This window comes from Lathamus discolor, chromosome 8 (assembly GCF_037157495.1).
Source record: "Lathamus discolor isolate bLatDis1 chromosome 8, bLatDis1.hap1, whole genome shotgun sequence".
NCBI classification, from domain to species: Eukaryota; Metazoa; Chordata; class Aves; order Psittaciformes; family Psittacidae; genus Lathamus; species Lathamus discolor.
This window is the reverse complement of record NC_088891.1, coordinates 3,205,467-3,228,274: the sequence shown is the minus strand read 5'-3', so window position 1 is coordinate 3,228,274 and position 22,808 is coordinate 3,205,467. Positions and strand designations below refer to the sequence as shown.

The following is a 22,808-nucleotide window of genomic DNA, read 5'->3' as shown; positions in this document are numbered from 1 at the left end:
CAAGGGGACACCACTGAAAACACACTTTTCCCACTCAGAGTGAAATTCACCTTAGAAGAAGACACAAAGCCCAGCTCCCCCCACATGGCCCGTGTGCCTTGGGCTGGCTTTGCCCTGTGCAATCTCACGCCACCAGGAAAAACTGGAGCTGAAGACTGGGCAGAGCTGATATCCTCACTGACAACTCCCTTCATCACATTCGAATCTACACGTTGCCTTCAGCACCACTGCGCCTGCCTGGAGGGGAGCTGTCAGAAACCTTGCTGCTGCTGATGTGATGGCAGAACACGTGCTTGCCAATGGTAGCTGACTCCAGTGCTTCTCACTGCTGCATTAAAATCCTCACCTTAACTTGAACCAGAACTGTCCAGCAATCTTGCTCTCTGCAGAACTCACACCTCCACTCAGGCCAGGCTGAGGTTTTGTATCTCTCTCTTCAGTCCACCCAAGTTCATAAGGGAGATAACAGGAAATATGAACTGAGAATGGCTTGGGATTTTCACTGTCACAACTCAAGGCTCTTGCTGAAGATTCATACCGCATGTTTGCTGAATGCAAAGGGCTTGCTTTGCAGCTTTGCCTGATGTAAAGTCAGCTGGGAGCACTGTCCCTGCTACACAACAGCGTATTGCTGAGTGTGAGCCCTGCATGCAAACATTTCCAAGGTTTTACGATGCCACAGAGCCACATGCAGGCTCAGAGTGAAAATCAAAGAGCCAGGAGTCACAGCACAGACTACTAATCGTGATCAAACCCATGGGAGCATGTCCGGCACTTCATCACACTCCCCACCCTTCCCTTGGTAAGAATCCTGACCCTGGGAAGTGAGAAGCTGCAGAGCTTTGACGGGTTTAAGAGCAAATACCCAGAAGGATTTGCAGTCCCTCATGGGATTGGACAGCCACATCCAGCACAGGTAAATGTTACCATCCCTGCTGAAGGCTTCTTAGAGTGTCTGACAACACAAATAAACCTAAATAAAACTCAACAACAGAGCAACACAGCCTGGCCAGGATACTTGCTTTTTTTTCTCCAAGGATCACTTGGATTAGACTCCATTTTAAAGGAATAAAATGCATTTACCCTTCTTCCCTGATCAGCACAAAGCTCTTCTCCCAAAACACATAGTGCAGATGGCACCAAGGGGTTAGACATTCATGGGGCAGCACAAGCATTCAAGCACCAGACCATGGGGACACAGGCTCCTCCATGATCACAGAAGGCACCTCAAAGTAGGATGAAGTAGCACAGCACCAGCACTGCTGTGACCACCACCAGCAGAGCAAGGCTAAGAGAGGGCTGTTCTCCTCCCTTGGGTAAGAAGGGGTCCCTCTGTCCCTCCTCCCCTCAAATGTTAACACTGCTGCCACAGAATAGACAACCCCCTAAACAGTGTTTGCCTCACCTTCCTTGAGGGTGCAGTAGTCGATCTTGTACTTTGTTATCTTGCCATTACTCAGCTCTGGAGGGGGAGGCAGCCATGTCACACGGATGTCACCAGGAGTCATGCTCGATAGGGACAGCTGAGGGGCAGCGCTAGGAACTGGATAGAAAGGAGAAGTCAGCAAAGACCACGACAACGCATCTCTGCCACCTCTTGGAGTTAGCTGGAGGCCACTACCTGGTCCTGGCCCTGCCACAGCCACTGGTGACATGCTCTCTGGCCCAAGGGGAACCAACACCCCACAGCAATTCAACAGCTCAGAGCATCAGTGTGGTGTCTGGGGAGGGGAGATGGTGGGCTGCTCAGCTCCAACAGGCTGATCACTGCTCCCTAGGGACCCCATGCGCACTGCAAACTGGGCAGGCTAGCACAGACCAGCTAATGAGCCTATGGAGCATGAAGGAGACACTAAAGGAAATGGCTCAGAGATCCAGACTTCAGCCTGGGAATCCCCATTCCCTCAAGAATCACAGCTCTGCAAGCTGCAAGCAGCTTTCACGCTTTCAACTCAGCTTTTCAGGCCTCAGACACATACATGTGGGACCACACAGTTCACGGTGTCAGGAGTATTAAAACCACATAATGGAACCTTCAGCATAGCAGGGGCTTGCATGAGGTCTGCCAAAATCATCACTTCTTGCCTCTGTCCTGCAGTCTGTTGAAAGCTGTACATGTCCTCCCCTGCTGGGCTGCTGTCCTTCTGGCACGCTGCCCTTACTGCTTGCAAAATGCTACATGATAAGTGGTAAAATCAACACAAACTACTGGCTCTTAAGGGACCCAACCTCCAGGCTGCTCCCACCCCTACGAATTGCAGTAGATGTCTTTCTCCCGAGTTGAAATCAAGGCTGGCCCGGAGTCAAGTTTGGAGCAATACTGCATTAGCTAGATGAAAGCCCAGAGGAGCTGACTGTAGTTCCTCAAGGATACTCACGGGCCATACTGTCAGCTAGGTCATTTTTATGCTCTTCATCACCCAAGCTGATGATCAGACCAGAGTGCTTTGCTTTTGTGTGGTTTGGTTTGTTGTTTGAGGTTGGTTTTAAAGGGCTTCTGACAAGAGGGAGCAGCAAGCAAGTTTAGGTTTCTAGGAGCTGATACTGTTCTCCATAGCATATCCAATGCTCACCATGAAACAGGCCAAGACCATTTTTTAGGCACCAGTACGCACCATCCTCCAGGGTCTGAACAATGATGGAAGAGGATGTCCGGCTGGCTCCGAGCTGAGAATATGCAACCACGTAGAAGACATAGTTGGTATTGGGTTCTAGGTCCTTGACTTGCAGCTCAGTGGTATCATTATTGACAGCAAACTGGTATTCCACGTTATCTGTTCCTAGAGCAAAGGAAACACTGATCAGCAGGTCAGCGAGCTGCCAAGACACTCCTTGAAAGAGCACTTAACTCACAAGGGCCATAGTGTAAATCCACCTTAAAAATCACTCTGTCTTCTCCAGTTCCCCCAGTAACTGCACAAACCCCATTTCTTATGTGAGTTCTTCAGGCAGAAACATTCAGTGCCTCAATGTTTGCATCTCCTTTTTGACTCAAGTGCTTTAATTCATGCTAAGGCAACTGATGTTACCAGCTTCATTTTCAGAGGAGCTCTGGCAACAGAGCTCAAGCAAAAGCACTGGCTTGTTGGCTGCTTGGGAAGACAGACCCCAAGAGACCCCGCTTCAGATTCCGGGTGTGAATAATTTGGTGATTACCCCTGTGCACAATGTAGCTATTTAGTATCTCTATTAACAATCACACCTTTTGCATATAAAATCAAGGTGTTGGAGGAAAAAGTAAACAATAGAAGCTTCCAGAAGTGCCTGGTCTCACTAGAATCCAGACAACTCAGCTACATGGACATGCTGCTGCTGGTCAACAGGTTAATATATGCTGGCTAATCCACAGGCACTGTCACAGATGGACACTGACTCCAAGAGAAAACGCCTTTACCTGCAATGAAAAGGGCTAAACTAACTGGAACTGCCTCGCACTTGTCACTAGCTGGGGAAGAAAGTCAACCTGTGCCTTACGCCTTGTACCTGCCACACAGCTGGGCTGCAGAGGCAGATGACACCTACCCACAGCTCGCTGGTAATGTAAGGAGAAGCCGATGATCTGCTCGCTGTTGTACTCTGGCCGCTCCCAGGAGACAAGGACCGTGGTGCTGGAGAGGGACACGGCTGACACTTTCTTGGGAGCGCTGGGCAAACCCTCCCGCACGATCACCGAGAGCTTGGCAGTGGCACAAGCCATGCCCAGGCTGTTCTCAGCCACGCACTGGTAGTAGCCGGCATCCTCCAGCCCGATCTGATTGATGACGAGGCTCCCGCTGCTCTGCACCTTCACCCGCCCGTTGGACAGGATGGTCTCCCCGTTCTTCAGCCACTGGATGGTTGGGGCTGGCTCCCCCTCTGCCTTGCACACAAACCGGGCTGTGCTGGCGCGGGTGCGTGAGATGGTTTCAGGAGCCTGGGAGATGCTGGGTGTAGCTGGGAGGAGAGGGGACAAATTAACGGAGGAAGGAGGAGGAAAAGATAGCAAAGCAAATCCCTTCTCCTCCCCACTCGGTGCTATGTTTTATTCAGTAGCAGCTTTGCTTACAAGATGGGATTTGCCAGGCAGACTCTAGAGGCTTAATTTAGACTCTGTCCAAAAGGAAAAATAAATTCTCTATCAATCATGTGCTGCGTGCCCTGATCCTAGGCTGCTCTCCCTGCTGGCTTCCACGATACTGGAAGTTAATTGCTGATACAGATTTCCATGAGGGAACCCTGGAGAACAAGAATAAGGCATAAAATGGTTCAGTAAATACAAGGAACTAAACCCCAAATTAAAGAGGAGAGACTCCCACTGAGAGCTATCCCAGCCCACGGCCTCCTGGCTCTAACCTGGCTCGCACCTTACCCAGCACAGGCCACAGTCACAACTTCTTGGGGATCTCCTGTATGCTGGTCCATGTAATCCACACCTACCTGGTCAGGGTTTCTACCTGGAGCATTTACCCTGCTCCCTACTCACCAAGGACCCGGAGCTCAGCCGCGGCTGTGACGAACTGCCTGGTCTGGGGTTTGTTAGCACGGCAGACGTACACCCCGGAGTGATGGGGCTGGCTGGAAGGGATGAGGAGGTTTGTCCGGCCCAGCACAATCACATCCGTGGAAACAGGCTTTCCATCTGCAGGAAGAAACATGCACAAACGTGGGAGGCCCCCCTTTTGAGGGCTTGTGAAGAGCCAGGATCACAGCTGGGGAGTGAAGAGACCCCCAGACCCCAAACCCCAGCCCAGAGAAGGATTCCTGCTGGGACACTCCTCAGTGGTTGATCAAGCATCAGCCAGCCCAAGCCAACATTGGCCCAAGGTTCAGTTTAGCCTGTAATAACCGGTTGTTCTGTTCTGGATCAAAATAGTCTCTGATACATAGGGTGTGCCTGCAATGAGAACTCCTAGGAATAGCACATTCAAGGAAAAGCTGTGCTAACACACATCTTGGAAAAGCTCCTGGATCTGCCTGATGACCCCTGTGCACATTAATGCAGATGTCAGCAAGAGCACTGAATCACTAACAGCTCAGGGATTCTTCCCTCCTCCGGGTCCCAGACATGATCCCAAATTTACTGAGCTTCCCAATTCATTCTTTGCCCCCAGCTTGGCTCCCAATCTGCAGGGTATCAGGAAGACTCCTGGTTCTCCTTGGGGCTCTGGTCCTTGGGCCATGAGCTGCTGTCTTCCCATTCCCCTGGCCAGAGGCTCAGCACTGCTGAGTAGGGAAGGAGGAAAGGCTGGCTCCGGCTCCCTGGCCAGAAGATGAGCCATCCTTCTACAGCTTCAAATAGCCCTGGGCTCCTCAGCATGTCACAGGCTGGTGCTGGGCACTGCTCATTCTCAGCACTGGATGGGAGGTCAGGTACCCATGGCCAGCTCTGGCACATCCAGCCAGACTGTGCAGAGCTGTGCAACACCAGACCTCGTCCCTCTCCACCTGCAATAGCACGGATGTCTTTCAGACAGCAAAACCTCAGACTGGCTTGCCTTTACTTCTCAGACATTCAGCGGAGCCTGAATCCAGACAGAAGCAAGCTCTCCACCTTCACTGTGAGCAGCTGCACCTACTTCGCACCTTCAGCGGGGAATGCAGCTGAGATCAGATCCTCTGCCCCCTCCATCCACAGTTTGGGGGTATTTAGATGGCTTTACAGTTCAGTGGCTGCATGCTTAGAGGAGGGGAAAATCTGTGCACCCCTTTTGCACTGGAGCAGTTTGAAAGCCTGACTCCAGATGGTAGCAATTAGCTGACACCACCACGGCTGGCAAGAGCCAAACTGGCAACCTGGAGGTACAATCCTCAGTGTTACCTACATGACTGATCGTCCAGTAACCCAGCCTGCTCCTTAATGAAGCCTTGGAAAGAAACATGCTTGTATAACACAGAACTGCTAACACTGTTAATCCATCTTTTCTAATTGAAAAGTCCACACCGGGAAGCACAGGGGAGACCAAGCAACCACTTTAAAACAAAGCATGCAAGGAACTCTTTCATCAACCTTCCCTCCTCCTTTTCCTCCCCATTCAAAAACCTTCATAGTGACAATTAATAATATCTACTACAGGCATCAGCAGCTCTCAGCAAAGCAATGATTAAGTGATCTAGCGTGTATCTGGAATAGTGAAGAGCACAGGATAAACCAGAAACATTTCTGCCAGAACATTTAAGCCAAAGCTGTATCCTCTGAGGTATTTTTGGCCTTTTTTTTTTTATGGGGAAGAGGAAATATTTATATACGCTATAATCCTTGCCTGTGGACAAGTCTGGGCGGAAGACCAACCACAATAAACGGTTACAGGGGAGAGGAGTCTTAAATAGCGACCCAGATTTATGGAAATGACTGAGAGCCTTTTATGGGGAAGAATCAACTCCTGAGCTGAGAACATCTTCAGGCAGAGCCCCTGAAACACATCGGATGGATGTGACACTTGAAGTGACACTAGCACCCTACTCATGACTCAGGCTATCAGCCCTGGGTAACGTGTAGCCAGGCCGGCTCATCTGTACAGCTCTGATGAGAGCTGAGCTTCTGCTCAATCCTTCCATCACCAATGTAACCACAGTAAGGCTGTGAACAAAAACCCTCCAGCATGCCCAGCCGCTGCAAGGATTAAAATCTTACCATGTTTTATAATCCTGCAAGATCATACAAGTTATTTCTCTGATGCAAAGATGGACCCACAGAATCCCCACTAACCTCTGAGTCCCTGTAGGAGTAGCACAGACCTGACCCCATCTCATCCCCTTCACTGCTCAAGCTCAGACAATAAGGATGACTAATTTAGATCAAAAGGCATCCAGGCATTAGAGATGCATATATTTCACAGGTCAACCAACTCTAAAGTGAACTGCATGCTCTGCAACCTTCTAGATTTAATTAGTAACTCCAGTTTAGCAAGGACACCCTATACGGTGACACCCCCCCTGTCATCAGGTACCACTGTAACAAGTGCTCTTCCAGTCCCACAGACTCTCCAGCTTCTTAATGGATGTTTTTAAACACGAAGTATCCACGGGTTCCTCTGGACAACAAAAACTTGACCCTGTCCCTTCATGCTCACCCTGTCGTATCCAGGAGACGAAGGGGGTGGGATCGGCAGCCGCCATGCACTCCATCACCACGCTCTCCCCGGCCACCACCGTGGTGTTCTCAGGAGCAGCAATGATGGTGACATCTCCTCCTGCTGGCTGGGAATCTGGAGTCAAAAAGGAAAAGGAAAGTCTGTCCTTCCAAATTGCAAAGTCCCTGCGAAAACAGAGGATGTGGAGCCCAGGCACCCCAACATGGGTTGTTTCCTGTGTGGTAATGGGGTGGAAGAGGAAAGCAGGTCTTGCTTTGACATGACTGCAGTATTTTTGCTAAAGAAATGGACAAAGAAGTGTCCTGAAGATTTACTCTCACCATGCTTGCCCTAGCAAAAACTAGCATCAGGATTTTCACATGGAAAATTAATGGAGTTCCAACCCAGCACCTTCACCAACTGCTGCTAAGTGGATGTTTTGTTCATTAGACAAGACACCGGCATCCTCAAACAGAGCAACAAACACACCCTTTGGCAAGGCACTGTAAGAGCTCAGAAACAATCTAGTAACTTGGTCAAACAAATTCCAACATCATCCAGCTGCTGTACTGTAAATGGCAGCAAAGAGAAGCCAAGCCCGTGTCCAGGCCTTCACCTGATGGCACGAAAACTGAATCAGGCGTCACACATCTGGAGGACAAAGTGCACAGACAAAGCCAACAGTAAATTGAGCAGCGTTTACAGGAAGATCTGTAAGCGGCATAGCACAATGTCTTCAGTGAAAGATGGAGATGGTTTTTTGCTTGAAATGAACCTTCTTGCCTGTGTCTGCCCACTGCTGAGCAGGGGTTAAGGGAAGGGGAAGGAAATGCCTTTGCAGCAGCCAAATATCTGCTGTTAGATGAAAACAACCGGAGCCCTCTTGAGCAGACAAGACAGTTCCTAACCCTCAACAACCCAGCAACCCCATTCTTCCGGCTCTCTCAAGTATGTCTAACTCTGAGGGACCCTTTTGCTGTCCTCATGAAAGGGGAAATAACTGCAGAGGAGTCACAAGCAGTTCTTAGACCCGCTCTGGGTGCTGCCATATCTAGCAGGACAGTTGTTGGCAGCAGGTCTCAAACAAATAACAGCAGAACCTTTTTGCACAGTACAACCTCAGTGTCCCAAGATACGACAGAGTTCAAAACCCGAGTTCAGGCAAGCTCATGAAGGACCCATTTACCAGGACTGTTAAATACAGAGGTCTCAATGCAGTCCCCAGCCCAAGATGTTTCCACACCCCTGACCCAGGTCAGATGCTGAGGGAGGTGTCCAAGCAAAGCACATTATCCTCCCTGCCCAGCTGGTTTTACATGCTTTCCTCTACCATCTGCTGTGGACACTTTTGGAGATGGCACTTGCAGTGCTGCACCTCTGGCCTGGCCCATGCTGAGCATTCATGTAGCATCCAAGCAACACTCACCCATACCTGACTTTGTGATATAAACCAGAGAAGCTCTGGCCTCAGCACACAGGCCTGCTGCATGGCAGGTTACACACTGCTGCACCCATGTACTCAGCCCACCTCCAGGCTTGTTGCCCTTTACTCCAGCACAGTAGTCTTGCAAAACAGAGTTGGTCCAACACTGAAATATTCCTGCAGCCCATACATGGGTGAAAGGGATTTCCATCTGCAGTATTATAGCAGCACAGTTTAAAAGGAGCTAGCAAAACCCCTGAGGCACCAAGGGAAAACAGGAGAGAGCAGGAGCCAGAGCTTGTCCAGCAGATGGAAGCAGAGACCGAGGAGCGCTGGTGGTCCTCACTGGGGCAACGGCTGGACCACCCTAAACTGCAACCCCAGTCGTGGGCAACACCAGCAATGGGAGCTGCCATGGGGCATGAAGGGGAAGCCAAGCCAGCTATCCTCCTTCCAGTGGAACAAGTGTGCTACACAGAGGGCCTGGGGTGTACGGGCACGTACAACGTCCTGATGTGCGTCCAGCATGGCCAGGGCTTTGCTACGTTCATACATGAGCTGTTCACAGCATTCACACCTACAGACACCGTCAGCCTCACCACCAGCGTGTCCAGGCGCAGCAGGACAACTTGGGCACGGAAGAAACCACCTCAGACTATGGATTCAGAGGCTTCATTGACAAAGAGATCAAAGTCCTGGTCACTCTTAACTGCGGCACCAAGGCTGTGCTTGAGAACTATCGAGACTGAAAATGGGTTTAATGCAAAACCAGGCACAAGAACTTCCACAACAGGCACGTAAGCTGAAGGGCCAGAGAAATGCAAGGCTCTCTGGAACAACAGCTTTCCTTTAACTCCAGCTCCAGTCCCACAACGCACTGCAATCCATGAGGAATCATTACTCCTGCAAAACAACCGAGTGCAGAGACTCCGGCGAGAACCAGCCGGACGAGTGAGGCTGCCCAGCACACGAGGCCTCTACCCTTTCTCTACCTATACAGCAGAGAGGCGTGAGGCAACATCGAAGATCAAGGAGAAGGAGCCTTCCAGCCAGGATCTGGAAGGGAACAGATGAGAAAGCACCAGAAGGGAAAGGCTTTTATAGCAGGCATTACAGGAAGGCCACAGTGCTGGGAAGACACTGGAGAAAAGAAGCTGTTCTTTTCTGCAGTGCTGGGGGAAAAAAATAAACGTAGAGCAAAAAATAACACCAACCAGATGGCAATATATCCCCTGCCAGATTTCCAAGCAGCTTTCTCTACCATGCTTAGGGCAGAGGAAGAGAGAAAGCTCCTCAAACCTGACTTAAAACACTTGTCTGTTGCGTTCAGGTGCATGGCCCCAGGTGCCAGCTGGCAAAAGCACTTTACAGGTTACAGAAACTCCACGTGAAGGCTCTTGTTGCACACCACTCGGTCCCTGGACAGCTGCCTTGTAGTGCTGGCAGTCACTGGGAGAGGGATGTTATGAGCTGCACAAACCCTCACTCTGAAACGGCCCCAGGAGCCATCAGCCCCACTCTGCAACCTCCTGGTATAGCAGAGCCACCATGAAGTGCTGCTGTAAAGGCACAGCCCATAGCTTCATCTTTCCTTGGGGCCTCAAGCTTCTCCTGGCTGGGGAAGGACCAAGGAAATGCTTCATCACCCCACGATAGTCCTGCAGCAGCACCATGTGCCACCCTTCCCTCCGGTGCTGCCCATCCTGCAGTGTGGGTGCTCTGGAAGGGGAAGAGCAGGAGCTCACTGATGGCCAGGTAACCAGCCAGGAGAAACCAGGCCTGGAGACCCAAAGAGTCCCAGGACCCAAAGCGCTCTGCCCTAACCAGCTCCTTAGCAGCTCCATACTCACCTTGTAGAAGGCAGAAAGTGAGTTAGTATGAGGGCTTCCTGACAGTCAAACTCAGTGTCCCTCTGACAACCAAGAGTGGTGACAGCCACAGGCATCTGTAGCTCAAACATCCTTTTCTGCTCCCTTCTCTCTCAGACAAACTCTGGCTTCAGCCTTGAAAAACTATGGGGAAAGCACATTATCCCAGCCCCCATGTCTGTTTGTTGCTGATTATTATTGAAACTGTATTACAAAACCAAACAGCTCTGCTTGCTTTCCCAGTGCATTCCTGCGTGTGTGCATGGATGACTGCCCCTTACATCTCTTGCACACACAAACTCATTCCTCTCCAGCTTTGTATTTCACTGTGGGTCTGTCAAAGCAAGCCTACAAGTCAAGCTCCTCTTTAAACTGAGCCCTCTTTAGAGTACATTTCCCACTTGCTATCTCAATAGGCTGGCTGGACAGGATGGCTCACAGGTTAACTGCTATGAACTGGGTTTGAAGAGTTCCCAAGAACTAAGCTAACCAGGGAAACCTCCACACAGGGATTCCAACCAACATCAAAGAGGAAAACCATCATCTTTTTTTATTTTGCCTCCACTGCCATTACAAGGAGTTCAGGTCAAGAGGGAATATTGTTAGAACACAAAGGAAAAAAGAGCTGCAGCTTCCAAAACATCTTTGAGTGCCCGAACAAAACAGGTCACGGAATGCACCTGCGCCATGCTGCCCGTTCTGTGCCATTAAAAGCTGTCACAGCGCTGCTATTTAAAACTTGGGCTTTGAGATTTCTTCCCCCTCAGCTTTGTTTTGTCTCGCCAAGTAGCAAAGCTGCTCTAGGCAAAACCTTTGCGCAGCCCAAGGAACAACCCATGGATTCATATCAAAACTTGCTGTCACCTTTGTGGACTCTTTGCCCTTCTGAATCAGACGGACCAATTTTACCCTCTTTTACCGAAAGAAACCCAGCTGTACATGCTAAACACAGCCCTGGGATGACAGGGGAGCTTTAAGCAAGGACTTGGAAGGAGGCTTGGGACAAAGCTCAAAATGGTGATTTGAAGTGATAGCCTGAGCTATAACGTACACGAGTGATTTCAGACTAAGAGTTTACAATGTGGCTCTGCCTCTACAGCATCCATAATACATCAGCCATGTCCTCCTGCCTCCCTGCTCTTGTTAGTGCACAGCATCAGCAAAGAACTGAGGCAGTGCAACAGGAGGAAAGTGGGGTTTGTTCAGCCAATTCGTGATGGCCGCTTGCAGTGACTTCTTGGATGGGAACTAACACCTCCCTCCCGACTCCATAAACACCCTGCCTCAGCGAAAGTGCTGGAAGGTGAAACATGACTTGCATGGTGACACATTCAGCTCTCAGCTGTCAGCAGCTCAGGAGTCGGAGATACCCAACCATCAAGCCACAGTCTTGTGTCTGTGAACTTTCTCACCCTCTCTGGAGGAGGAGCATGAAACCTTATTCATCCCTGCGAGCCTCCTCCGGGAATAGATGCTAGCACTGAGCAGCTGTTCGTTAGAGAAAGTCAATGCTGTCACTGCTGTTATTCTGCAGACAATAAAGGAGCAAATTACCCATTGCAGAGCACACACCTTCAAAAACGCAGGCGCTGTGTTTGCAGAGCATGTCCTGCTCCCGAGCTCTCTCCCTTGTCTCTGACAAACCGCAGACCTCCTGGACTGCTGAGGGAGAAAGCTGACAGCAGCCACAGAGATGAGGCATCCTCCACACCTGCCTCCCTCCTTCCTTTACACTTTCCTGGCTATTCCTCTACAGTGTATTCCTCCTTCTGGGCTATAGGCAGGACAGGAGAGAACCGGCATCTAAAGTCTCTAGGCAGGACACTTGCCTGGCTGTATCCTAACACCATGGCAATACCTGATTGGGGGCAATATAAACTGTCAGATCTCTAACCTGAGCCTGCCCAGCAAAAAGCATTTCTTCTGTTATAACTGTTCTCATCTGACCACAGCAATGCAAACAGGAAAGCAAAGCAGCCAAGAGAGGACCAGCACCAGTGATTTTCACAAGTGGCAAGAGATGTTGAGTGCTGCCCTTCTGACACCCCACAACTCAGGCATCCCCAAAGCACCACAAGTTAAACATTGCCTCCCCTTCTTCCCAAACCCAGCTCTGGCAACCACACAGCCTTTTACCATTTGCTTTTCTGGGTTTTCCTTCCACCTTTGCTATACTGGTCCCTGCAGCAGTTTGGATCCAAGTTCTGTTTTCATCCATCACTGAAGCTGGGGAGGGATGACTTTCAGTTATGAGATTTTGGACTCGATTCACTAAACATTTGGTGCTGCTCTGATGGTTCTCAGCTTTGTAAACTCCTCTGCAGAGGATGAGCCTTTGTTTCACAGCCTCTATCAGCAGAAATGCTCTTTTCTTTCACTTTTCAGGCAGCTACAGTGTGCCTCGGTCAACACCAGACTCAGCTTGGAAGGGAGGCTGAAAAGGAACCTGGCTTTTATTGCACAAGCGACACTGCATGGGGGTAACAGGGTTGTTTTTTTCTGCCCAACAGTATACATGAGCTCAGTAAATCAGTTTTGTATTGTCTTTGGTTTAGATTGTCTTTTTACCTCATATGTCAAAACATTCTGTAAGCAGTTACACATTTGCCAATGCAAACATTTCACTGAAAAGCTGAACAGGGGAAGATTTATCTCCATGTTTTGGAATGGGAACAAAGCTTCTCTTCCTACTTACTAAGTTAGTGCTGCAGCAGAACAGCCACACATCATTTGTCATCTTTAAGCAGTATACAAAGAAACATGCATAAATGATTAAAACACTGAAGCTCCATCACTTTCTTAGCACCATTAAAAGGCACCAATATACACCACTTGTAACTCAAATTACTAACACAAGATCCCTAATATAGAAGTCAGCAAACATCCCCAAACACACAGGGCAACCTGTACTTCTAAGAGCAGGCACAAAACCTGCTCCTTTAATGTCTGCATAGAGGTACATACTAAATGGGGAATTCAGTAGATGAAATACACTTCTGTGATTTAAAACAAAGAAAGGGGGAAAACAAGAGAAGGATTAATGAGTTTGGAAGAAGAGTGCTCATTTCTACCTGGGCACACTCCTCACGCCAGCACCGCCACAGCTTCTGGGGTCAGTTACACACAGTGTGGCAGGAGGGGCTGCTCTTAGAACTGCGTTTCACTTGGCTTGAGAAACAGCCTGTTGAAGTGTTTCCCCAGCTCCGTGTCCTGTGTCTGGAAGCCTGGGGAGCACATGGATCCCAGTCCAGACAGGCAGAGGGGCCATCAGGAACTCCTCTTTCATTTCCCTCGACTTCTTTATACAGCTGACAGATTTCAGCCCAGAAATTAAATCCTTTAATGTACTCGCTCAGCCACAAGTGGACAGCCCGAGCTATCTGTAACCAGAAGCCCTGAAAGAGGCAGAGCAGTGGCAGGTTTCCAGGAATCGCCCTGGATTTTTAGGGGGGGGGGGTCTTCTCCCACCCCAAACCCTTGATCCTTCAGGATACAGACTTGTACACATCCAGGGTACGTTGAGCTCTGCTGCAGAGCAGTCGGAGCGTGCTTTGCCCACCACTCCACCTCCTGTAAAGCTGTCAACATTGGCTCTCTGTTTGCCTACATGCATTTGCAACTGCTCTCCATCACGCCAAGAGGGCCGGGAGCCAGCCAGACTGCACGAGGAATTCCTGCTCGCTTCCCCAGCGAGCGCTTGGAAGCGTTTGTGCCGCTCCGAGTGGGAGCCAGGCAAAATAACCAGGAGGAGCCGCACCGGCGGCGCGGTCGCACAGCCCCGGAGCCCCCTTGCACAAAGAGCTGCTGCTGCTTATGACCACTGGGGCTCTTCTGGTTTTCCACCACAGGCCCCAGGTTGGCAAAGGGTTGGAGACCTCAGGCCATGGGTCTGGACCCTCAAAAGCCTGAAGATAGGTCTCAGGGGGTTTCTGGGAGGCAGAAGAAGCAGAGCACGTGTTGGAATGTGGCAGAGGGAACAGGAAACAAGCCTGGGGCACAGCGGGTATTGAGGACCGTGTTGGAGCAGCAGTAATAACGCCAACATTTTAGATAATAACTATTGATTAATAAGCCTTTAACCGTTCCTAGCACGTATTCAATGATCTTAAACTCCTTAAAAGAAAGCTGCTCAGTGTACGGTGGGAGCTAAGCCTCTAGAGCAGGTGAGAAGCCAACAAAGAGAAGTGAAGAAAGGAGCAGAGGTACCTCAGTGTCTCCGAAGTTTAGGCAATGACAGAGCAGTCTCCCTGCCCTAACTCTGAGACCTGGACAGTTTACATTACCTAAACTGAGCCCCTAAGGCACTGCAAGCACAGCCATTCCCCAGCAGCTGCCAGAAACAAGGACAAGAAAGACAAGGGCTGCAAGGGGATGATGTTTTGCAGTTATCACTGCAACAGGAACCACCACACTACCCCAGGCATGTCCCACAGCTGACAAGACTGATGCTCCTGTAAAGTAATAGCCAGAAAACATCACAAGACCCTTGACAAAAGCCACAATATTAGAGATTTAAATATAGACGTCCCCCTTGCCCAAATCAGTGAACACCAAATGACCTGGGGACCTAAGCTTGCCAGCCCCTGGGATTCAGCAGGAACATTCCCAAACTTGTTTAACCATCACTGCAGCAGCTCTCTCTGTCATTCTGCTAGGCCAGCACATCACCTCCTGTAGGATGATGGAGGAGAAATAAAAGGCTGTGAGGCAGGTAAAAATGCTGCCACCTCTGGCACAGAAGTGACAGAGACATGGTGAGCAGCAGACCCTTCTGCCTCACAGGTCACAAGCCCTGAAACTCCTCCTTACTCCACCTCACCTTGTCGCTGTGACTGGAGCCATTTCGCTCCAGTAACTTCCTCCTTGTGCTGAGAGGCTGATGCTTCCCAGGGGCTGACACCTATTTCATCAGCTCTATTTGCAATTCAGATTTATTTGCCACATCAGATCTATTTGCAATTCACGTAGAGCAGTGACAGCAGAGAGGGAACAGGCTGGAGGCCCTGGGCTCTGCAGAAGGACACAACCTGCCCTCTTTGCACCCAGGGCTCACATTCTGCCCTGTGCCACCTGCCAGAGGTAGCCCTTCACATGACTGTCACGCACAGCTTTGACAAGGGAAACATTATGGGAAGCCACCTCTTGGTGTGCTCTCCCTGATGCCAGGTATGCAGAATGCTTCCTGCAAGCTACACTTCAAATACACAACATGCTGGGAGCCTACAGTAACACAGTCTGGCAGCAAACAAAGACTGCCAACTTGGAAGGAAGAACTAAAAGCAGATGGATGCATCTGCATTAACTCAGGACAATGCAAATCTGTTTTTCTAGGAAAAGTCTGGAAGGAAAGCTGGTTTTCCATGGGGAAAGATCATTAGTGATAGCCACGGATTCTGTCAAAGCCCTTTGGCTGGACTCTTGCTGAGTGCCATAGAGAGCCCCAGTCTAAGGCAGTGCCTGAAGACACAGTGTTTGGCAACACCACCTGCCTCTCCTTATCCCAACCTTCTTCGCTTTTCATAATCCATGCGGCATTGCCCTTAGGCTGCACTGGAAACAGAGGTGGGCAAGAGCATAGCCCAGTTACTTCAGGCAAACTCCCAGCTGTGTCCTGAGCAATGCCTGGCACCTGGGACATCCAAGCAAGGGCTCAGAACAGCACAGTTCAGCTCCTGATTCAGCCTCCCCCTGGGCCAACTCACCCCATTTTCGCTCCTTAGCACCACCTAAGATTATCTTTTAGCACCACCTATAGATCTGGTGGGTCTGTGGCCCAAGGACAAGGCTCCTCCATGTGTGTCCCATGTCTGAAGCAACAGGACCGTGTCTGCCGTGCCTCCGGACACTTGCAACATCTTCACTCCAGCTGTTAGGATGCTGTGGAAGTGCTGCAGGGCACCGCTCTGACCCTCGACCTCAGAGAGCTGCTGTAACACAGGTGATTAATAATTAACAAGTGCCACAAGGAACCCAACCCCATCAGCCTTGTGTCCCACGGCCCATTGCAAGCTGCTGACCTAATTCTGATCTCTATTCTTAGCTCCCTTCAGCCTCACATGCAGGCACAGCCTGTTCAATACCCCCCAGGAAGGCCAGGTGCGATCTCTGTAGTGCAGATGTGCTGCTGCACCACTGCGTTACACCACCACCAAAAGACTCTCAGAAGAGAGCTGAATGGAGCCTACTGCTTAAACCTGCTTCAGTCCGAGCCTTACCAAGTGCTCTCACTTCAGGAAGCTTCAGAAGTGCAGCAGACTTGGATTACTAAGACATGCATGTGGAGAACACTGGAGGACTGCAAACCATCCCCAGCTTTCAGGAGTCAGAGGAAGAGCTGCCTGTAACACATGAGCCTGGCCACATCTGACAGCTCCAAACATCAAGCACAGCCATGGGAGAGACCAGTTTCCCCTCAGGACCTGGAAACAGCTCACCTATTCCCAGCCCTTGTTGTGCTCTATTATCCTTGACACCTCTGTTACCACTCACTTCAGTGCCAACCCCAGGCTTGGCTGTTCTGCTTAATGGGAGGTGAGGGCTCTGAATTCTGTATCAAACCCTCTGTCACCGCAGGCTGCTGAGCTGTCAGGAGCGTGGCAGATCATAGCCCCACCGAACTTCACAGGCAGCTGAGCTCAACCTCCCCCTCCAGCTCCCAGGAACAGGCTGTGACACTTGAGCTGCGAGCAGCTTTCCCTGGGGATGCGAGCGCTGTGATGCTGGCCCCGCACGAACTCCAGCCCAGCACAAAGCTGTGTGCTGGGGTGGGTGCCTGACGCGTGTCTGCACCAGTCCTTCACAGGTTTCACCCAGACTCTGTGGTCTCCATCTCGTCCCGTGCATGCTTGAAATCTCCAGCGTTGTCTGACTCAGTAAAGGGAATTTTACAGCTTGTGTTAGGCAGGACACTTGTAGCTTTAAATATCCATTTACTAAGTTAAAAATGCTGTGTATCTCCTCCTTGATCTTGCCATCCTCTGAAGTCACACTCGGTGGTCTGCTTTGCACCCTCTGCCACAGAGGAGGATCAGGAGCACTTCACACAATCCAGCAGACGCAGTATGAAAACAGCTTCACACACCAGGGACTTGAGACAACAAGCTTCAGAAACACACATCAACAGAGTCCTCATGGCTGAGCTTTCGGGATGTCAAGTAGAGAGCAGTTCCCTGCTTAACTGGTTAAGCTAGTAAAGCAAGAGACCAGAGGGCAAAGAAAAACAGATGCTAAGAGAGAGGAAAGTGACAGAAGTCTGTGCCCAGCAGAAGAGGCACATGGAACAGGGACATAGGAATTGCAGGCTGGAACCTTCTTCTCCAGAGGTGAAGCATCACACAACAACTCACAGCAAAAATACAGCTGCTTCATCCCCCCCCCATGTTTTCTCTCCCTACGCATCTCCACAACCCTTTTGCCTCTCAGAAGCACAGCCTTAAGCTGTATTCTGTGCCCACAAACACAGCTGTGGATAGCTCTTCCCCATGGGTTCTTGCTGGAGGAAGACCACCCTTGGCCATGGGGACCACCACCTCACTCTGGTTAACACTGCCCTTCTCCATCAGTGCCAGCACACACAATGGGATCAACACCCAGCTGCGGCCAGGGAGGTCAGACCACAGCAGCACTGACCTGAATCTGAACTCCCCTGTCCCTAGAAGGGACATGGTACTGTATTGAGAGCTGCAAGGGGAGCAGAGCACATGTCATCAGGGCTCAGGCTGAGTGCCAGCCCAGCATCCAGCACGTCATTCGCACATGCAGGGACTGAAAATCCACTTGTGGTAACAGCACGTCTGTTTCTATGAGGTGGTGGCCAACTGCGAGTGCTGCTCACTTCATCACCACCTTCTCCTCCATCCCCAAAGCTCATCCCATTTAATAGCTGTATTGTCCTAAAGCCCTTCAGAGCAGGACTCCCCCAGGCACCAGCACCCAGAGCCAGGCTCTCCCTTGGTACCTGCAAGCACTGCAACACAAACACCAAAAGAACAAAAAACGTGAAGGTGTTTCAGCTGCCTCCAAGCTCTCTGTCCCTGTTACCATATTTCATACAAATATTTGGCTGAAAAATACATTTCCTGGGACACTGCTGCAGCAAGCTGCTACAACTGTCAACGTAAATGATGTTCTGCCAAGGGCAATCTCGCAGTGTCATCTCTAATAACACACTACTAAATCCCAGCTCACTGGGGACATGCTCATCTGCTGGAAGACTCTTCAGCGGCACGCCCAGCCCAGACCTCAGCCCTGCTCTATCTACGCTCATCACCCCCATCGGCTGTCCCCATTCTTGCACTTATCGCAGCACGTGGAACATGCAACTAAGATTGAGCTGCAGGAAAGTGAAGTTTGGGTTAGCTATGGAGAAGAGAGATCCCAATATCCATTCAGTGTGGAAGATGCTGTGGGAGTTACAGAGAGCAACACTCCTTGTGTCATTTAAAACCAGAATGGATGAAGTCCTTGCAATAAAGCACTGTGCTAGCTACAGCACAGGCTCTGATAGTTATTTGTGCTGCACTGGGGATGCAAGTCACATTTGTACCAATGGTGGAGCAAACCCACAGCAAGAGGTAGTCATTATCCCCAAGAAAACACACAAAGAGCAAGTGTGTGCATGACATGTGGGGGAGAAGCAAAGTGATAGGCAAAGTGACCTGCTGAGACTACACAATGTCACGTTCCACAAGCTTTTCTGCTACTCTTCTTTGAGAGCTGCTTTATGAAGCACAGTGACACTTCCTTGGGCATGTCAAGGACCTGGGATCACGACCAGGACATACAGGGAATTAACTCTTTATGAATGAATTCAGAGTGCGACTCCAGAGCCTGCTTCCAGAGAAAGGAGCTACGAGAAACAGGACACAGCCCCGCTGACAGCTGACCCCAAGGAAAGGCAGCACACGCAGACAGAGCGCCTGGGAAAAGCATCCCGCAGCCAGCTCCTAATGCCCTTTTTGGCAGAGAGCACAGCAGGGCTGCAGTGTTCATTCATCATGTGTCCAGGTGAGGGGCAAAGCGATGGAGCTGCCACATGTGTTTGGCGCTCCATCCGCCGGGGAGCAGTGGAGATCCAAAGGGAAAATCCCAAGTTACCCCTGTTTCACAGCAGGCTCTGTTTCAGGGCTGCGGGACTGCACCCCGCTGTCCTGTCTGCTCTCTTTCCTTCCAGCTCAAAATACCACCTCCCGAGGGAAGGTCTGGAAATTTGCACCATGAAGTCTGCACAGCTGAAACATCTGCAGCACTTACAGCCCGACCAGGCACCGCTGCGCTCTGCCCTGAGTGAGGCCAACGTGGGTCCAGCCTCTGGCACACAACACGGAGCCCCCATGTAATGGGGAAGTCACACCGACAAGGGAAACACTTTGGGGGTTTTAGAGCATGAAAATATGCCAGAAGGGGGTCGTGCTAATTGCTGCCTCTACTGAGAAAAAGCCTTTAATAGGGGAGGTGGAACAATTCCCAGAACAAACCTTTTCCAGGGGCCTTGGCACGGCAGTGGGACTGGAAGACTGGGATTCCCATCTTACCTCAGTACAAACCACTCACTGGCCATTAGCAGGGGGGGAAATGTAGTTTACTTGCTCCTGCCTGCAGGCATGCGGGACTTTGGCCCCTGATATTCTCAAGTTAGCAACACTAAATAGCTGTATTTCAGGTTATTGTTTCTTTTGGTTTGGATATTTTCTTTCCCCTGGAATTGGTTTGGTTTAGTTCGGTTTTATATTTTACAACCAGCAAAGGAGTTCTGCCTGACCAGTCCGCTGCTATCAGCTGCTACTGAACACGGACTGCTCCTCTGAAGACTCCTCAAGCCAGGCCAGGCATCCAAAAACATGGCTCCGATGGCGAAGTGCTGAAACAAAACAGGATCAATACCATGCCAGTCACTCTTGGAGGAGTTTGCAGCCTGCACAGGTCACTGCAGTTTCCCATCTGTCTCAGAGATACTTTTCCCCAATTATAAAAAGCCCCGGAGATTTAACAGGCATGTTTTTCATCACTGTCTGCTCAATCTGGTGAAAAACTCAACCTCACATATTTGTTTTTGCAGCCAGCGGGTGGTGTGGTGCTGCAGAAGCGAGATTTGGGTGAGAACTGCAGGCAGAAATCTGCTCGGGCCGGCTGGTGCTCCAGAAGGAACGCTTCCCATTTAACCTTTTCCATTGCCTCCATTTGCAAAGCAGATTAAACATTGCAGAGTTACAAGATACAATAATGCAGAACAAGTTACGATGCCAAGGACAGCATCTTCACCTTTGTAGCTTGATCAATATTACTTATCAATAGCAAAGCAGACCCAACCAGGGAGCTGCCTCTGCACTGTGGAACTGCCCGTTAGCAGTGCTCCCCTCGCCTTGTGCCTCATTAAGCACACAGAGGATCTGGCAAGGGCTGGCAATTAGATAGAGAGTGTTCAACTGCTCACAGATTCTCTGCAGATTCCACACAGATTACCTCCAAGACACAACCCATTGATCAGAGGTGTGTTCTCAGGCTCCACACTTAATTACACTCCCTGCTGATGGATGAACAGCAAAGCCATCTCTGTGAAAATACACTGGTAGCAGAATGCCAAGCAACACAATCCTAAACAAAGACAAAAGGGGCTGGGAAGGATTTCAGAGCTTTCAAGGTTAAAGCTGCCTACAGAATATACTGGGATCAGCACAAGAGATAGACGTGGCCTGGATGAAGGGCCAGCTCGGCCAGACTCTCAGCCCTGGTGTGTTTGCCCACTTGCAGGACTGGGATTATACAGCCCTGGGAGGCATCCAGGCGTGCTGGGAAGGATGCTGGAGTCTGGAGTCCCCACTGCACTTCGGCTCTCAGCTATGTTCTCATGTCCAGACTTGCCCACTGCACTCTTGGTGTACAAAGAAAAATGCACTCAGAGACTGAGGCCCAGATCGGGAGGCAAAAGGCAGCTCACATCCAAAGCCTTGCTCCAATGGTCTGTGTCAGCAGAAGAAACCCCAGCTGAGGCTGCTCTCAAATACCACAAGTTCTCTGGAGCCTACCCAACATCTCAGCAAAGTGCCAGCAACATGGACACAGAATACAAGCTGGATGTCACTGTGCTTCACCTCCTCTGGAGCCTGCTAGGCAACCCAGGGTAGACAAAGCCCTGCCAACTGCTCCAGCCTCCAACTATTTCTCTTGCTAGCTAGGGCAAGCACCTTCCTATTTCCCTGCCAGCCTTCACTTGTTCTGCCATCCAAGGCCACTGGAGATAAGATCAAAACACCACTGCACTTCAAGATGCAAACAGGGTGCCTGACCCCTTCTAAGAGCCCCAGAGCATAAAGGAGTTCAGGGCTGTTAAAATGCAATGGCTGCTAGAATCCACCTGCAAAAGGGAATTATTGGGCACAGAGAGAAACAACCCCATGACTGTTGTTGGCTGCTGAGTCCTGTGGCTTGGCAGAGCAGCCAGCTGTGAGTCCCAGTGGCAACACCTCCCACCCCAGCCTGCTCGTCCCATCAGAGTAAAGAGAAACCTTCAATAAAATGCCTTCTCTGCAGGTTTTAACCAAATGTGCAGAGCCACACCAGCAGGAGGGACTGCCATTTGTGTTTCAGCTCAGCTTGCCATCGCACACAATGGTTATCTGGCAGATGTGCCTAGCCCAACATGCCCCTGCCTGCCCTTACCTTTGAGAACACTGAGGACTGCAGCATTGCTGTAGCGTTTTCGGGCGGCGTTGGTTGCCACGCAGTGGTAAGTCCCAGCATCACTCTCCTGCACATCCACGATTTGGAGGACACCATTTGGAAGAGTTATAAACCTGAGTGACCAAAAGGAAGAGTGTGAGACAGGGTATGCCTTACTTGAGCTATTCATCAATTCAAAGCCCCCTCATCCCTTCCTTTTACCCTGTAAATGTATCATGTGCAGGTCCTGGTACCCATAGAGAATGGGACCAAGACACCTCTGAGCAACCCAACTGGTGGTCCTTAAAAAGCAGCAGCAGGTACAGACCTATCTGTCACCACGGAGTCTTCACAACACTGGATCTGCTTTTGGGAGACCAGACTAACTCAGCTTGGCCCATACAAACTGTATAGTACAAAACAACTACATACACACATGCATATTTCTACATAGAGATCTGTAGGTGACTCCAAGAGTACAAGTGCCCCTGCACACACTACAGCCAGTTTCACTACTTGCTTTTCACAAAGGTTTGGTAGCCAGAGAAAAAACCCATTGCAAAGAAGTCTGAACATCATCGTTTTCCTGCTGCACCTCAAGTAGATGAAGGGACCAACTGATACACAGCTGCACCTCCATGGCCCAAAGCAGGCAGGACACAGCCACCTGAAGCTGCACCATTCCTGGGTTGTGTGATTCCTTCTGCTCTTCCACGAGTTTCTGGCTTTCACAAGCTGACAACCTTAGAGCTGGGCATTCAGCATCCCCCTCGTTTGCCCATGGGGTGCTACTGGGCAACACTTCCATGG

At 50.3% G+C, this 22,808-nt stretch overlaps 1 protein-coding gene across 4 annotated transcripts in view; it reads right to left on the bottom strand.

The window, feature by feature from the left end:
• Nucleotides 1-22,808, bottom strand: part of IGDCC4 (immunoglobulin superfamily DCC subclass member 4) — an 84,386-nt gene that overhangs the window by 19,570 nt on the left and 42,008 nt on the right. For all 4 annotated transcript variants that reach the window (XM_065688167.1, XM_065688168.1, XM_065688169.1 and 1 more), the window contains 6 exons: nucleotides 21,999-22,132; nucleotides 7,050-7,184; nucleotides 4,463-4,618; nucleotides 3,523-3,933; nucleotides 2,616-2,780; nucleotides 1,406-1,543 (listed from right to left, as the gene is read on the bottom strand). In XM_065688167.1, coding sequence (XP_065544239.1) covers nucleotides 1,406-1,543; nucleotides 2,616-2,780; nucleotides 3,523-3,933; nucleotides 4,463-4,618; nucleotides 7,050-7,184; nucleotides 21,999-22,132 — 1,139 coding nt within the window. The remainder of the gene's footprint in view (nucleotides 1-1,405; nucleotides 1,544-2,615; nucleotides 2,781-3,522; nucleotides 3,934-4,462; nucleotides 4,619-7,049; nucleotides 7,185-21,998; nucleotides 22,133-22,808) is intronic.